Genomic DNA, 15,666 nt, shown 5'->3' on the forward strand with positions numbered 1-15,666 from the left:
GAGCTCTTTTCTCACCTCGCTTTTTCTTCATTCACATTCCCCCTCTTCTTTTTCGTATCTCCACTTTTTCTATTATACTGTTAAATCTCTCTCTCTCTCTCTCTCTCTCTCTCTCTCTCTCTCTCGCATGTTCAGATGTGCTTCGCCTGGTGAGCTTTCATCTCTAATTTCTGCAGCTCTTGATTTTTCCGATTCCAGCTTTCTCTGTTTGAAATTTGAATTTGAATTTGAATTTGATTTGATTTTTTTGAAGTTCATTTTGTCAGCGAAGGTTGAGGCTTGAGTGAGGAGTGATTGAGGTGTGAGGTTTTGATTGGTTGCGACGAGAAATGTCGTCGTCGTCGAGAGCGGGGGCGGATCAGCCGCCGCAGCCGCAGCGGCGTCTCCAGCGGACGCAGACAGCTGGAAACCTAGGGGAGACGGCTTTTGACAGTGAGGTGGTGCCGTCGTCGCTCGTCAAAATCGCTCCGATTCTTCGTGTGGCCAACGAGGTCGAACCGCACAATCCCAGGGTTGCTTATCTATGTGAGTTTTTCCATGTCCTCTGAGATTGTTGTGTACTTGGATCAAACGCCATGTCGTTTTGTGTATGTTTACCTGGCTATGCTGTTTGTGCACCGGAGCTTAGATTGTGCTTGGCCTCGGTGATTCCGAGTTGAATATGGTCCAGTGTTTAGTTTGTTTGCATTATCTGTTCTCATTTGATGTGTATATGTGCTAAGTCTGATGTTCATTTTGTTTTAGGTTTCTGGAGGTAGTTTGTTGGTTTCTATTTTCTTTGATGACTATTGGAAATGAGTGTACGCTTGATTGTTTATGTAGGTCGATTTTATGCCTTTGAGCAAGCACATAACTTGGATCCCACTTCTAGTGGGCGTGGTGTTCGTCAGTTTAAAACTTCTCTTCTTCAACGTCTGGAAAGGGTATGTACTATTTTGCTTCATCTAAAGCATGTTAACTGTTTGTATTGCAGAATGAGAGCTGTTAATGTAAGATATACTGTCTTAAAATATGTTTATTCCTATTAAGAAATGAGCATTCCTTTTGTAGCCTTGTTAAACTCTTTTATACTCACAACGATAATTCCATATAGTTGCTCTCATCTGCCTTTGACAAAGGGTAGAAAGGAAAACTAGTATGATATATACTGTCTTAAAATATGTTTATTCCTATTAAGAAATGAGCATTCCTTTTGTAGCCTTGTTAAACTCTTTTATACTCACAACGATAATTCCATATAGTTGCTCTCATCTGCCTTTGACAAAGGGTAGAAAGGAAAACTAGTATGATATATATGCCACACGACTCTTTCTTGCTTTAGACGTTCATAAAAGTAAGTTCTTTGGTTCTAGTTTGTTCGCTAAGCCAAGTTGTACTCTATTTCAGGAGAATGATCCGACCCTTATGGGAAGGGTGAAAAAAAGTGATGCACGTGAAATGCAAAGCTTTTATCAACACTATTACAAAAAATATATTCAAGCTTTGCAAAATGTGGCCGATAAAGCTGACCGGTGGGTTCTGGAGATAATTAGTTTCGTTGTAGTAAGTTTGAAATGGTTATTAAGGCCGAATAAAGCTGACCATTTTATTTTATATACAGTGCACAACTTACCAAGGCCTACCAGACTGCCAATGTTCTATTTGAGGTTTTAAGGGCTGTTAATATGACACAATCTATCGAAGTCTCTCATGAGGTGAGAGTTCATGTGATTGTTTAACTACTGTCAAGATTTTACTGCTACCTAATTTTGTCTGTTGTCTGTTTCATGTCTGTTTGGCAATGATTACTTCACTTTTTATGCTTGTAGATATTGGAAGCTCATGGTAAAGTTGCGGAAAAGACAGAGCTATTGGTTGCTTACAATATCCTTCCACTTGATCGCGACAGTGCAAATCAAGCCATTATGAGATACCCTGAGGTATGTTAATATGTTTTGGATATAAAGAAGGTACCACCAGACCCACCAGTTTCTATTTGAGGGAAGGTTATTTCTGCTTCAATTTTCCTTATCCTTCTAGTGTTCTCCAGATTCAAGCTGCTGTTTTTGCTCTTCGTAACACCAGAGGTCTTCCTTGGCCGAAGGAATACAAAAAGAAAAAAGACGAGGATGTTCTTGATTGGCTGCAGTCTATGTTTGGGTTTCAGGTGATGTAATTGGATATATATTATTTACTTTGAAAGTGCGGTTGGCTTTTTGTGGCTGCATGTATTAATTGATTATTTTTGAATCAAAGTACAAGATATTTGCTCTCTTAATTATTGCTCATGAACTACTGTAATAAATTTCAGAAGGACAGCGTGGCAAATCAACGGGAACACCTGATATTATTACTTGCAAACGTGCACATAAGACAGTTTCCAAAGCCTGATCAACAGCCTAAGGTTTGTACTTGTCTTGTACACTTGGTGCTGCTATGATTTTACATCCTCTAAAAGAATACCCAAAAAAACAAAACAAAATCTTTGATTACTTTTAAAGCTTATTTTTCACCTAGTCTGAATGGACCTGAACTAGTGTTATTTATTTTGTGATCCAACTAGTTTAAGAGAATTTTTGTTGCTATATTTTTGCAATGCCATAATCATGAACATTTTTTGTTAGTTGGATGACCGTGCTCTGACAGAAGTGATGAAGAAGCTTTTCAAGAATTACAAAAAATGGTGCAAGTACCTGGGCCGGAAAAGTAGCCTTTGGTAAGATGCCTATTGCAAATGTCATTGTCTGACAAGCTAGTTGCATGTTTACCTTCTTGAGTTTGTGGTTTGATTGAAAATTTGAATGTCTATTCCAGTTGGCATGAGACAGATTAATTATGCGTATCTTTTACTATCAACTTAGATTCAAGTATAAAAATAGAGCTCTATTTGATTTAGATAATGAGATCAAAAGATTGAGGTCAATGTATCTAAACTTATTGTTTTTAAATTTCGGGAAGAAAAGAATATACTTTTCATAATGTGTTTGTGGTTTTTATCTTAGGTTACCGACCATACAGCAAGAGGTGCAACAGCGTAAGCTACTATACATGGGTCTATATCTTTTGATTTGGGGCGAAGCAGCGAATTTGAGATTCATGCCGGAATGCCTTTGTTACATTTATCATCATGTATGTGTAGTAATGATTTTATCTACTTTACATTACATATGCAACTATGCTATATCAAAGATAGCTCAGCCTCGGGTACTTAACTAACTATTGATATCCAAATCTAGATGTCAACTTGATATAATAGGATAGGTTGTGGTTCATCATATTGATCTATCCGCTTGGTATACAGCTGTGGAATCTATGACATTAGAAAATAAGGTTGCCACTTCATTTGTTATCTTAATAGTACGGCACCATTATTATATTGCTACTGGTGTATTGTCGTAAGCTTGATAAGTCCCTTTCATGATGCGAATCTGGTTAGCGGTACCGTTTGAATATTTTGTAGTAATAATCTGTCCTTTTTCCTAACAACAGATATGTTTATTTTTTATCCAAAAGGTATAAACTTTTATGATGGTAATAAAAATCCCATAAAGCCCCCTCCACATTATTATGTCAGTATGATACCAAGTGTTTTGTTATCCTTTTTTGTGTTGTCGAGTAACAACCCCAATTTTTTTTTATGGAAAGTGGTAGCAATTCTATTTTCTTTTAAACATGTGATTGTTAGCGTTATAATTAGTAGAAAAATTGGATGTTTACTTTCTTCATTGTTTTTTTTTTTGTAGATGGCATTCGAATTGTATGGTATGTTAGCTGGGAATGTCAGTCCAATGACAGGAGAAAATGTGAAGCCAGCCTATGGAGGTGAAGAAGAGGCTTTCTTGAAGAAAGTTGTGACTCCTATTTACAAAGTGATTGCTGAGGTATTTATATGTTCTGTTTTTCTTTCTCTGTATTGTCAATTAATTACAGAGTGGTGCCTTGGTCCTAAGATAGGGCCTTCAAGTGTCATATCTTAAGACATGCATAGACATGTATAGCCTCCCCCAGCTACACATGGGGGAGGGCATGGGAACCTCCTCGGCTTTATTTGAAAGTATGTATGTTGAATGCCCTTTTAAGTTTTAAATTATATCTTATCGTTGCACTGGGTTCTTTTTCTCTTAACAGGAAGCTGATAGAAGCAAACGAGGGAAATCAAAGCATTCACAGTGGAGGAACTATGACGACATAAATGAATACTTTTGGTATGAATATATAATTTTTTCCTTATCCTCCTTTGCTGTTTTGTATGTATTTCTTTCTTAATTTCTGTGGTGTACTGTACTGAAGGTCGGTGGATTGTTTCCGCTTGGGTTGGCCAATGCGTGCGGATGCTGATTTCTTTTGCATGCCTAGTGAAAGACGTTTTTTTGATAAAAGCAGTGAGGTAGGCAATACCTCTTTTATTTCATAAAGTTGTACTTATTCTTTCTTGAAAAGAAAACAAGAACTTGTACTTATTCTGCTAGAGCTATTTAGTGTTGTGACTACTGTCCTATGTGCGGGACATAGCAACTGATGTATAACTATGGGAGATTATGTTGTTCAGGATAACAAAACAGCTACTGGAGATCGATGGGTTGGGAAAGTTAACTTCGTAGAGATACGGTCATTTTGGCATATCTTTAGAAGCTTTGATCGCATGTGGAGTTTCTTTATTCTATGTTTACAGGTTCAGTCTCTCCCTTGTGATATTCATTGCATCTTTAATTCTTAATACAGTTTAAATTTGTTTTTTTACTGTCTCTTTTGTCCAATAAGGTCATGATTATTGTTGCTTGGAATGGCTCTGGCCAACCCACATCAATCTTTTCTGCCGATGTATTCAAGAAAGCTTTGAGCGTCTTCATAACTGCCGCAATATTGAAGCTTGGGCAAGGTAGTTAAAAATTGCCAACAATGATATTGTTTAATTTTCCAATTTCAGGTACTTCTGTTTCCTGTCCTAACAGTTATGTTGGGTACAGTACCAAATTATTATGCTTTATAGAACTATTGTTGGCAGGCTCTTGAGGAGGTTCCTTTCTGTATCCTGTCTATCCAAGTTTGGGTATTGAGAAACTCCATTTATAATATAGAACCTGCCCACACCCGTAATATTAATATCTAACATCGATAAGTTTTTTTCCTGGGTCAATACTGGTCCAACTTCTGAATTCTGTTTATGTTTTCAAGTTGCACCCAGGTTGCTATCTGGCAATTTAAATTGTACAATTGCAGATTACTAATTCTTCTTACGTTTGCAGCTGTTCTAGATGTAATACTTAGCTGGAAGTCTAGGCGTAGTATGTCATTCCATGTGAAGTTGAGATACATTGCTAAGGTCATTTCAGCTGCTGCATGGGTCATAATTCTACCGGTTACATATGCGTATACTTGGGAAAACCCTCCTGGGTTTGCTCAAACCATTAAAGGATGGTTTGGCAATAATTCAAATTCCCCCTCCTTATTCATCTTGGCTGTTGTTATCTACTTGTCACCAAATATGCTGGCTGGGGTGTTGTTTCTTTTCCCATTTATTCGTCGATTCCTTGAGCGATCGAACTATAGAATTGTGATGCTTATGATGTGGTGGTCACAGGTATATGGAACCTGTTTTTCTATATTTATACTTTTATTTGAATTTTCTGTATTTTTTCTAATTACACAACTTGTTGCTAAATTGTTGAATATTTGCAGCCTCGGCTCTATGTTGGGAGGGGAATGCATGAGGGTACATTTTCCCTTTTCAAGTAAGAATCCACTGTTCTAAAGATAATTTGGGTTACTGATTTAAAAGTTGTCATTGTTCTTTATATACCCCCGTTTCTCATTGTTGATATCTTAAGGTACACAATGTTTTGGGTTCTTCTTATAGTCACAAAGTTGGCATTCAGTTACTATATAGAGGTATTTCTTCTAACCACACTGTTTTCTTGTTATGTTACCTGCTATCTCTTTGTACAACACTATAAAATAGGGATATGCACAAAGTTGAGGCGAAGCTTGAAACACTGATAACCCTCTGATTTGGAACAAGCATATTGTGTAGGGTCTACTGTTTTAATATAACTTTAATTTCTGGTATTGCTTTCCAGTCCATTTAATTTTTCTAACAGTATGTTTCTCTCAGATAAAGCCTTTAGTAGGTCCCACAAAAGCCATCATGAGCGTACGTATAACTAGCTTCCAGTGGCACGAGTTCTTTCCCCGTGGTAATGCTGTCAACTTTTTCTATGTGGTTTGTGTTAACTTGCTCAATATGTTATTTACTATGCCATGATTTTCTTTGCAGCAAAGAACAATATTGGTGTTGTGATTGCACTCTGGGCTCCAATTATCCTTGTATGGTTTTTTCTCATTTTCTTTACCTAATGTTTTCTCTTGTTCCAGCCCAACAACCCAACTTAGTGTTAATTCTTATACATGAAATTTTGTAGGTCTATTTTATGGACACCCAGATTTGGTATGCAATATACTCAACGATATTTGGAGGTATATATGGTGCATTCCGTCGCCTTGGAGAGGTAAATTGGTCTAGCCCATCTTCTACTCTATTAATTTGATTACCAGTTTTTGTATGAGAAATCGAACATAAAAATTAGCCAAGTGCCATCCTCTAAAATCTGTATCATTTGAACTTCATAAATTCTTGTTTCACTATGCAAAATAAGAATACAACAAATAATGAGTTGGCTTATCTCTGTTGATATTTTGAAGCTTTATCTTTATAGCAATTTGGTAATTATTCTTCATTTTGAATCGGTTTCAGATTCGGACCCTAGGAATGCTAAGATCTCGATTTGAATCATTGCCTGGTGCTTTTAATGCCAAGTTGATCCCGGTGGACAAGAGTGGGCCAAAGAAGAAAGGACTGAAGGCTACGTTGTCCCGCACCTTTGGTCAGGTAGAAGTATTAATTTATTATGTGGAATTTGTTACATATCTTTTAATTATCCTTATTCAGGGTTAAATTTTATGTGTCTATCGTTGCAGGTAGAAGGTAGCAAAGAAAAACAGGCTGCAAGGTTTGCGCAATTGTGGAACAAAATAATAAGTAGTTTCAGAGAGGAAGATCTTATTGACAATAGGTACCTTGGCCGGCCACTGTTTTGGAGTTTATATTCTTACTTCTATTTTCAGAAATAGTTGAATGATGAGGCGTGAGATCATTCTTCTGTACTTCTATTGTGCACTTTGTTTTTGTATTTTGTGGTAAGTATTTTCAATTTTCAGGGAAATGGACCTTTTGCTTGTTCCTTATTGGGCTGATCGTGATTTGGACCTTATACAGTGGCCTCCATTTTTACTTGCTAGCAAGGTATGTTTTAGACTTTTACTGTACTTGCCATTATGAAGTTTTGACATTGAAATCCTTATGTGCATATACTGATTATGTAATTGTTCATCAGATTCCTATAGCACTAGACATGGCCAAGGACAGCAATGGCAAGGATAAAGAGCTAACAAAAAGGATCTTGGCTGATGAATACATGCATTGTGCTGTTCTTGAATGCTATGCTTCTTTTAGGAACATAATTAAGTTCCTGGTTCAGGGGAACCGTGAGAAAGAGTATGTTTCTGTTAACTGTTATCTCAGAAATAGACAAACAAAGTTGTGTCTAAGTTTCGTGCAACATCTTTCAACTAGTAAGGATTACTTCAAGTTCATAATTCGTTAATTTAAAGTGATTTGGGTTTCAGTGTTATAGATTACATATTTTCTGAGGTCGACAAGCACATAGCAGAGGGTAAACTGATCCGTGAATTCAAGATGAGTGCTCTTCCTAGCCTCTATGACCACTTTGTTAGGCTTATTGATTTCTTGGTAAGATTTTAATTATTGGCTGGCACAAGGTATATCTCTGTCGGTTTGATTTATGGTCCTAATGAAGTTTGCTTGAGTTTTTCAGTCTAAGAATAACCAGGAAGACAGGGATCAGGTTGTGATTTTATTCCAGGACATGCTGGAGGTAGTGACAAGAGACATAATGATGGAGGACCATATATTCAGGTGATTTATCATGACATGATTGTTTCTGCATGTTCATTAACATTTGAGACGATATTTAGTTGTGACCTTTTTTTCTTTATCTTGTAGCATGGTAGATTCAGTCCACGGTGGGTTGGGCCATGAGGGGATGATACCGCTTGATCAACATCAACAGCATCAGTTGTTTGCATCTGCGGGAGCTATTAAATTTCCTCTAACACATGTGACAGAGGCTTGGAATGAGAAGGCATGGAAGGAGAAGGTGTGCTACTGGTGCTGATGTGATTGAAAAAAGTCATTGATCAGTCTGTAGATCATATAATGCTTATTGGTTACCTATGTCTGCAGATTAATCGTCTTTATCTGTTACTTACAACAAAGGAGTCTGCCATGGACGTGCCATCCAACTTAGAAGCTAGAAGGCGAATTTCTTTCTTTTCGAATTCATTGTTTATGGATATGCCTCCAGCACCAAAAGTTCGCAATATGCTCTCTTTCTCGTAAGCTTTAAACTTTTCATATGTCTCTCCAATCTAAAACATTTTCTTGGGCAATCTACAGTGATGTGTTTTGTACATAATGCAACGTATGTCCTTAAGGCACATAATTATTATCCTGTTTTTTTTTGTGGTTGATAATTATATATTGTTATATGGCTGTGGTTAAGCTTGTTTAAAATGCTGTAATCAGATAACAGAATTCTTATAAAACTTATCTGTGGCTTTTGTTTCCCTTTTCTCTTCCTCTATCAAAGAAGGTATTTGATTGAGTAAAAACCTTAAATTTTGTTAATAAATGTACTGCAATAGAGAATAAGATTATGACACAGAATATACAGAGCCTAAGAGAACATAACAGTTCTTGGGCAAACAAACTTCCAAGACAATAAGATCAATACGAACATGTTCAAACTTCACAGTGCTACCATTTTCATAATGACTGATAATGATTGGTACTTAAGATTCTCAAATTGTCCAGTGAATTGGTAATTGTTGCTGGCAGAAGATTATTTCGGCCTTGGGGTCAGTAAAAATGCAATTATCTTGTGGCAATGACTCTTTTTGCTTAAATTGGTCTGTCTGTTTACTTTGGGGTAGCATGTAGTCATCTTTACTAAAGTAATAAGTCTCTTGCATTGCCCTTCATCTTGATTGTGTAATACTTGTTTCTGAAATAATAACTCCTTTTTGTTTGTAGTGTGTTAACTCCTTACTACACTGAGGAGGTTCTCTTTTCCATTGAAGGGCTGAAGCTTCCGAATGAAGATGGTGTCTCAATTTTGTTCTACTTGCAAAAGATTTTCCCAGGTTATTGTTTCTACCTCTGAATTATTATGTTTGACAGTGTCCCTTTTCAAGTAAAAGTTTGTACTGATCCTTATTGGCTGGTAAAAAAATAGATGAATGGAACAACTTTCTTGAGCGCGTAAAATGCACCAGCGAGGAACTTAAATGGTCTGATGAATTGGAAGAAGATCTTCGCCTATGGGCATCATATAGAGGCCAAACTTTGACTCGTACTGGTACATATCTACCAATGTACCTAATATAATGATTTAGGATAATACTTGTCAGCATTGCTCTACTCAGGTATTTATTAATTTTATTCATAATGCTAGTTAGAGGAATGATGTACTACCGGAAAGCTTTGGAGCTTCAGGCTTTTCTCGATATGGCCAAAGATGAAGGTACAATATTCTTGAAATATTGGTGTGAGCTATAGATGTTGATTTTATATTTTGCACTTCTGCTAATTTACATGTAATGTGAGCTATAGATGTTGATCGTTTTTGCTACTTGGCTTTATATCATCTTCCCAGATCTAATGGAAGGATATAAGGCCATAGAATTGGATTCAGAAGATCAATCAAAGGAGGGAAGGTCACTATGGGCACAATGTCAAGCAGTAGCTGATATGAAATTCACATATGTGGTTTCATGCCAACTGTATGGGATTCAGAAGCGATCTGGTGATTATCGTGCAAAGGACATTCTGAGGCTCATGACAACGTAAGTTATTAAGAAATGTTACTGAGATGCCGATGACTATAATCTACAAATAGTCACACTGATGGACTAACTTTAATACAGATACCCATCATTACGAGTGGCATATATTGATGAGGTTGAAGAACCTAGCCAAGATAGGGCTCAGAAGATAAACCAAAAAGCTTATTATTCTACTTTAGTAAAGGCTGCTATGCCAAAGTCCATTGATTCTTCAGAGCCGGTACAAAATCTTGACGAGGTAATTTGCTACACATGCTCCTATTTTCACTTGTGTTGCATAAACTTTCATGTTTATATGTTCTATGGATTGTAGAGGGTGTTTCGAGTACATGTTTGACCCTCAATATCCACACCTTTTTTTTAAAGTCCATACAGTGTTGAGGTCCCTTGTTTAGTTTTGCTAAGAAACTGACAATCGGTGTCCATGCAGATTATTTATCGCATAAAGCTTCCAGGGCCTGCTATCTTGGGAGAGGGAAAGCCAGAAAATCAAAATCATGCCATTATTTTTACACGTGGAGAAGGTTTGCAGACAATTGACATGAACCAGGTATGGTGGTTGTTAACTGTAAGGCTGTTGAATCTGCAGTATTCCCTGCATGGGTGTTATGTTTAAGTGAATGATCATTGATTTGAAACTCATTTTATGCAAGTATAGAAAAGAAAACAAAATTTTAAAAACAAATAAAAAACCAACAAAAGAGAAGGTGATGCTAGCTTTTGGATCAAATGTACAGACATGTTTTCATTCTTTGTAATCTATGTGTATTACCTTCATGGATGGTATGTTTAAGTGAATGATCATTGATTTGAAACTCATTTTATGCAAGTATAGAAAAGAAAACAAAAATTAAAAACAAATAAAAACCGAACAAAAAAGAAGGTGATGCTAGCTTTTGGATTGAATATATACAGACATATTTTTATTCTTTGAAATCTGATGTGTATGGCCACCACATGATAAATATTTAAGATATGCAAGTCAACCATTCAATTTGCATATTGCGTTGTTTCCATCCCCTTATAGATGTATATGAATGTGTATATGTATGTATATGTATATGTATATGTATATCTGGTGATAATGTTCCCTTGGGTTTAATTAAATGAGTTTCCTTTTGAAATGTATAAATGGAAGGTGTAATAAATGAAATATACATGTAATAACCACTAGCTGGCACAGCCTGTGCCCCCGTTGTACAATGTTAGTTAATATGACTGATGTTGTAGGATAACTACATGGAAGAAGCTTTGAAAATGAGGAATTTGCTACAAGAATTTCTCAAGCATGATGGCGTGAGGCTTCCTACAATTCTTGGACTGAGGGAGCATATATTTACAGGAAGGTAAATTTGCTCTGTCAACTAAGGGCCTGTTGTTTTTTGATGAACTGATTATAAGTTAGTATCACTAATTTTCTTTCATGTTCCAATTCAGTGTTTCGTCTCTAGCTTGGTTCATGTCAAATCAGGAGAACAGTTTTGTGACTATTGGTCAAAGACTTTTGGCCAACCCTCTCAAGTAAGTTATTACCTATTGAATATCTGGGAAAATATCTTGCAATTCTCTCAGTTTTGTGACTATGGGTCATCAATGTAGTCGTATTGTATGATGGGCTATTCATTTATTTGTTTGTGCCCAAATTGTTACAAGAAAAGAAAAACTGTGTCAAGAATGTGCTTCCATTTATTTACGTTTTTTTTCCTTTTAATATATATTTTGAATTAAAGTCTTTTTTTTTTCTCTATACTGAAGTTGTGCCAATTTCTTGTTTTGCTCATCCAGGGTTCGATTTCATTATGGCCATCCCGATGTGTTTGACAGGCTCTTTCACCTTAGTAGAGGGGGTGTCAGTAAAGCATCCAAGGTTATCAATTTGAGTGAAGACATTTTTGCTGGTATGATTTAGGCTCTTGAGTGAACATTCTTTTATTAGTACAACATACAACTGGGCTATGGTAAATTTAACATTTGATTGGGATTGCAGGCTTCAATTCCACTCTTCGTGAAGGCAATGTAACTCATCACGAATACATCCAAGTGGGGAAAGGGAGAGATGTCGGTCTTAATCAAATCTCCATGTTTGAGGCAAAAATTGCTAATGGCAATGGAGAGCAGACACTCAGTCGAGATATATACCGCCTTGGACATCGTTTTGACTTTTTCCGTATGTTGTCATGCTATTTCACCACAATTGGTTTCTACTACAGTACTCTGGTATGTTTTATGCTCTTTAGTGTTTTTTTTTTCTTTTTCAAATATGATGTAGTTAGTTTAAGGTTCTGACCATGGTTATGTACTGTTCTGGCAGATCACTGTGCTTACAGTTTATGTGTTCCTATACGGTCGCCTCTACCTGGTTCTTAGTGGACTTGAAGAAGGTTTGAGCACTCAAGCAGCAATTCGAGATAATAAGCCTCTTCAAGTTGCTCTTGCTTCTCAATCATTTGTCCAAATAGGATTCTTGATGGCTTTGCCTATGTTGATGGAAATTGGGTTGGAAAAGGGTTTCCGAACTGCACTGAGTGAATTTGTATTGATGCAATTGCAACTGGCGCCAGTATTTTTCACATTCTCACTTGGGACAAAGACCCACTATTATGGACGAACTTTACTGCATGGTGGTGCCAAATATAGATCTACAGGACGTGGGTTTGTAGTGTTCCATGCCAAGTTTGCCGACAACTATAGGCTCTACTCCCGCAGCCACTTTGTTAAAGGTATTGAGCTCTTGATTTTACTTGTGGTGTACCAGATCTTTGGTCATACATATAAAAGCGTAGTTGCCTACATTTTGATCACCGTATCTATGTGGTTTATGGTGGTTACCTGGCTTTTTGCTCCCTTTCTGTTCAATCCTTCTGGTTTTGAGTGGCAAAAGATCGTTGATGATTGGACTGATTGGAATAAGTGGATAAGCAACCGTGGTGGTATAGGTGTTCCACCTGAAAAAAGTTGGGAATCATGGTGGGAAGAGGAACAAGAACATCTTCACTACTCTGGCAAACGTGGTATTATAGCTGAGATACTGCTGTCTACACGATTCTTTATCTATCAATATGGGCTTGTATACCACTTAAACATTGCAAAGAACAACAAGAGTGTCCTGGTAAGTAGTAGATTCTTGCTTTCTCACTTTCCTGCCTCTCACTTTTACAAAATATGACAAATGATGATTATTTTATAATATTCATGTTGTTACAGGTCTATGGTGTCTCATGGCTGGTGATTGTTCTTATCTTGTTTGTCATGAAGGTGAGTTTTAGTTATTATCTTTATCCTGCTTATTTATATCAATAGAAAATGTTGATTGTCCACAATATATGTGAGCTGCGTATCCTTGGAATTGCTTCATATTATTGTTGAAAGGAATATTGGTTTATCAAAGGCAACACTTTGTTGCTGCTGTTGTTTTATTGCCTGAAGGAGTCAATTTGGGTGGAAATCTAGTGCATAGATCTGCTTTCAAACAGATTGTTTTATGAGAAATAATTTCAATCACCCTTGGTGTGAATTATACCACAGAAGCGAGAATTCAGAAGAAAACAAGTATTTATCCATCTGTTCTGGAACTAATTGTGACTATGGGTTGATGTGTCCTACTAATTGCTTGCACACATTATGTTACATTTTAAAACTTCTGTTTGTCTTGGTTTGAGTTTTGTTTAGACCTGTGGTTGCGCTGTATTCTTCTTTTGGATTATCATCTCATGTACATAGTATATGCCACTGCACTCTGTTTTTTTCTTTCTAAATGCTGTTCAACAGATTCACTAATCAATATACTTTATTCCTTGCAGACTGTATCTGTTGGTAGGAGAAAGTTCAGTGCTGAGTACCAACTTGTATTCCGGCTGATCAAGGGATTAATATTCGTGACTTTCGTGTCCATTTTGATCACCTTGATTGTGCTACCTCATATGACCCTGCAGGACATCATTGTTTGCATTCTTGCTTTCATGCCAACTGGTTGGGGGATGCTTATGGTAAGTCGAGTCATCATTCCATTTCATCCTCTTGCAATTCTGTGCCCTCAGATTTCCTAATTTGTTCACATGTGCTATCATTTCCATTATTAGATTGCCCAAGCTTGCAAGCCTCTTGTTCACAAAGCCGGTCTATGGCCATCCGTGCGGACTCTCGCTCGCGGCTATGAGATAGTGATGGGCTTGCTCCTGTTCACCCCAATTGCATTCTTGGCCTGGTTTCCTTTTGTTTCGGAATTTCAAACTCGTATGCTCTTCAACCAAGCATTCAGTAGAGGTCTGCAGATTTCTCGTATTCTTGGTGGACAACGCAAGGATCGTTCATCCCAGAACGAGTGACCTTTCTCCTAACAAGATCAGCACTGAAGCTAATTTTTGTATTGCTACGGTCAGAGGACTCGTGAAACAAGAGCCGCTTTCTGTTGTAATTATGAATATTCCGGCTGCATTTTTGTTAGTTCAGTTCGACAGACTGCAACCCTGTTCATATTCAGATCTTAGTAAAACAATGCATATATATCTAGGTTTTTATAAATCTTCGTCGGGTAATTCATTGACCACGTCAGTATGCAACGTACTACATAGCGTTTGGCTGGCTGGTCCGGCGGCAAAGTGGGGCATAAACATAAAGGAATTTTAGGAGTTCAACGTTCAATGAAGTTGAGAGTTTTAGTTCTGTAACATACTAACTACCTTCTGTTCAGCTAACCACTTCACTTGATACCTCCTTCAATTAACAATTTAATCCAGCAATGAAACCGAGCTAGCTAAGACGTTAAGTATGAAATCCAGAAAGCAAATGTGGGTTTACCAGTTAAGAAGGTGATCCTTAACTGCAGACCCATCTTATCTACTTTTGCTGGAGATCGACTTCGCCGGCATGGACGCCTGCTACTGCCTAGACGCATCATCAAAGTTGGAGTTAAAATATTTCACGGTCACGTACAATGGTGAGACGAATGTTCGTTTTTGGGCCTAAGTGACCTACAGTAGAAGGCTCAGTCAACCATAGTATTTTGTTTGGACGTAATAGATTTGGAATTAGAGGACTGGACCATTTATCTCCTTTACCACTAGAAATGGGCTAAACCCTAGTTGTTTGAATCGGCAGCTTTTTCCGGACACTGTGACACTTTAAAGAATGGCTTATTATAAAAAAAAAGTCACATTTCATACATTAAATTAAAAAATAGTCAAATAAGGTTTGGAAATTAGAATTTAATCACCTAATAGGACTTCTTAAACCATTACCCCTGATTTTTATAAAAACTACAACGTTGCCACCCTCTCTCTCCTGAGAATTCTCCCCATAAAACTTAACTTTCCTTTTCTCCGCTTTTTGATTTCAAAGCATTAATCTCGTCGATCATCCGGTCTCTCCTTGATCAACGAGGCCTTTCGATGGACCTTGACTCTGATGAACAAGCCCAGATGATATCAATGGCGTTGCTCTTCAACGACCGTCGTCATATTCCCTAGATGTTCCGATGAAGATCAAGAAGAGCCATATCAGCCACGTAGCGGTGGAGGTTGACGTTGGAATCGGTTGTGGGCTAATATTGAGGACATGTGGAGGTTGGTAAGGGGAGAGGTTTGAAGCTGATTTGCGTTACAGAAGATGCGCTGGGTTTTTGGGAATTTCAGTGTCGGCGCGTGAGTCGATTTCTGGCGTCGATGGCTTGCGTTACATAAGATGCACTTGCTTGCGCTCCAGTCGATT

At 37.4% G+C, this 15,666-nt stretch overlaps 1 protein-coding gene across 2 annotated transcripts; it reads left to right on the forward strand.

Annotated features, from left to right (window-relative positions):
• Positions 1 to 256: 256 nt before the first annotated feature.
• LOC126789329 (callose synthase 3-like) lies at positions 257 to 14,485 on the forward strand. 2 transcript variants are annotated; one of them, XM_050515464.1, is made up of 42 exons: positions 257 to 525; positions 823 to 923; positions 1,387 to 1,511; positions 1,601 to 1,694; positions 1,809 to 1,919; positions 2,030 to 2,146; positions 2,291 to 2,383; positions 2,604 to 2,695; positions 2,982 to 3,108; positions 3,723 to 3,860; positions 4,108 to 4,184; positions 4,270 to 4,366; positions 4,529 to 4,651; positions 4,741 to 4,858; positions 5,226 to 5,560; positions 5,659 to 5,711; positions 5,808 to 5,868; positions 6,092 to 6,173; positions 6,254 to 6,303; positions 6,399 to 6,485; positions 6,731 to 6,865; positions 6,955 to 7,049; positions 7,195 to 7,279; positions 7,371 to 7,531; positions 7,663 to 7,786; positions 7,872 to 7,972; positions 8,060 to 8,213; positions 8,300 to 8,451; positions 9,149 to 9,258; positions 9,351 to 9,473; positions 9,570 to 9,638; positions 9,771 to 9,960; positions 10,042 to 10,198; positions 10,391 to 10,510; positions 11,191 to 11,306; positions 11,398 to 11,481; positions 11,746 to 11,858; positions 11,948 to 12,177; positions 12,272 to 13,069; positions 13,165 to 13,215; positions 13,761 to 13,946; positions 14,040 to 14,485. In XM_050515464.1, exons 1-42 carry the CDS (start codon positions 330 to 332, stop codon positions 14,283 to 14,285), a joined length of 5,877 nt encoding a protein of 1,958 aa, XP_050371421.1. In that variant the 5' UTR covers positions 257 to 329; the 3' UTR covers positions 14,286 to 14,485. The 2 variants fall into 2 exon arrangements, with proteins under 2 accessions (XP_050371421.1, XP_050371423.1); XM_050515466.1 differs by lacking the exons at positions 13,165 to 13,215; positions 13,761 to 13,946; positions 14,040 to 14,485 and having other exon boundaries at positions 12,272 to 12,680; positions 12,842 to 12,985.
• Positions 14,486 to 15,666: the final 1,181 nt, after the last annotated feature.

Source organism: Argentina anserina, chromosome 3 (genome assembly GCF_933775445.1).
Source record: "Argentina anserina chromosome 3, drPotAnse1.1, whole genome shotgun sequence".
Taxonomy (NCBI): Eukaryota; Viridiplantae; Streptophyta; class Magnoliopsida; order Rosales; family Rosaceae; genus Argentina; species Argentina anserina.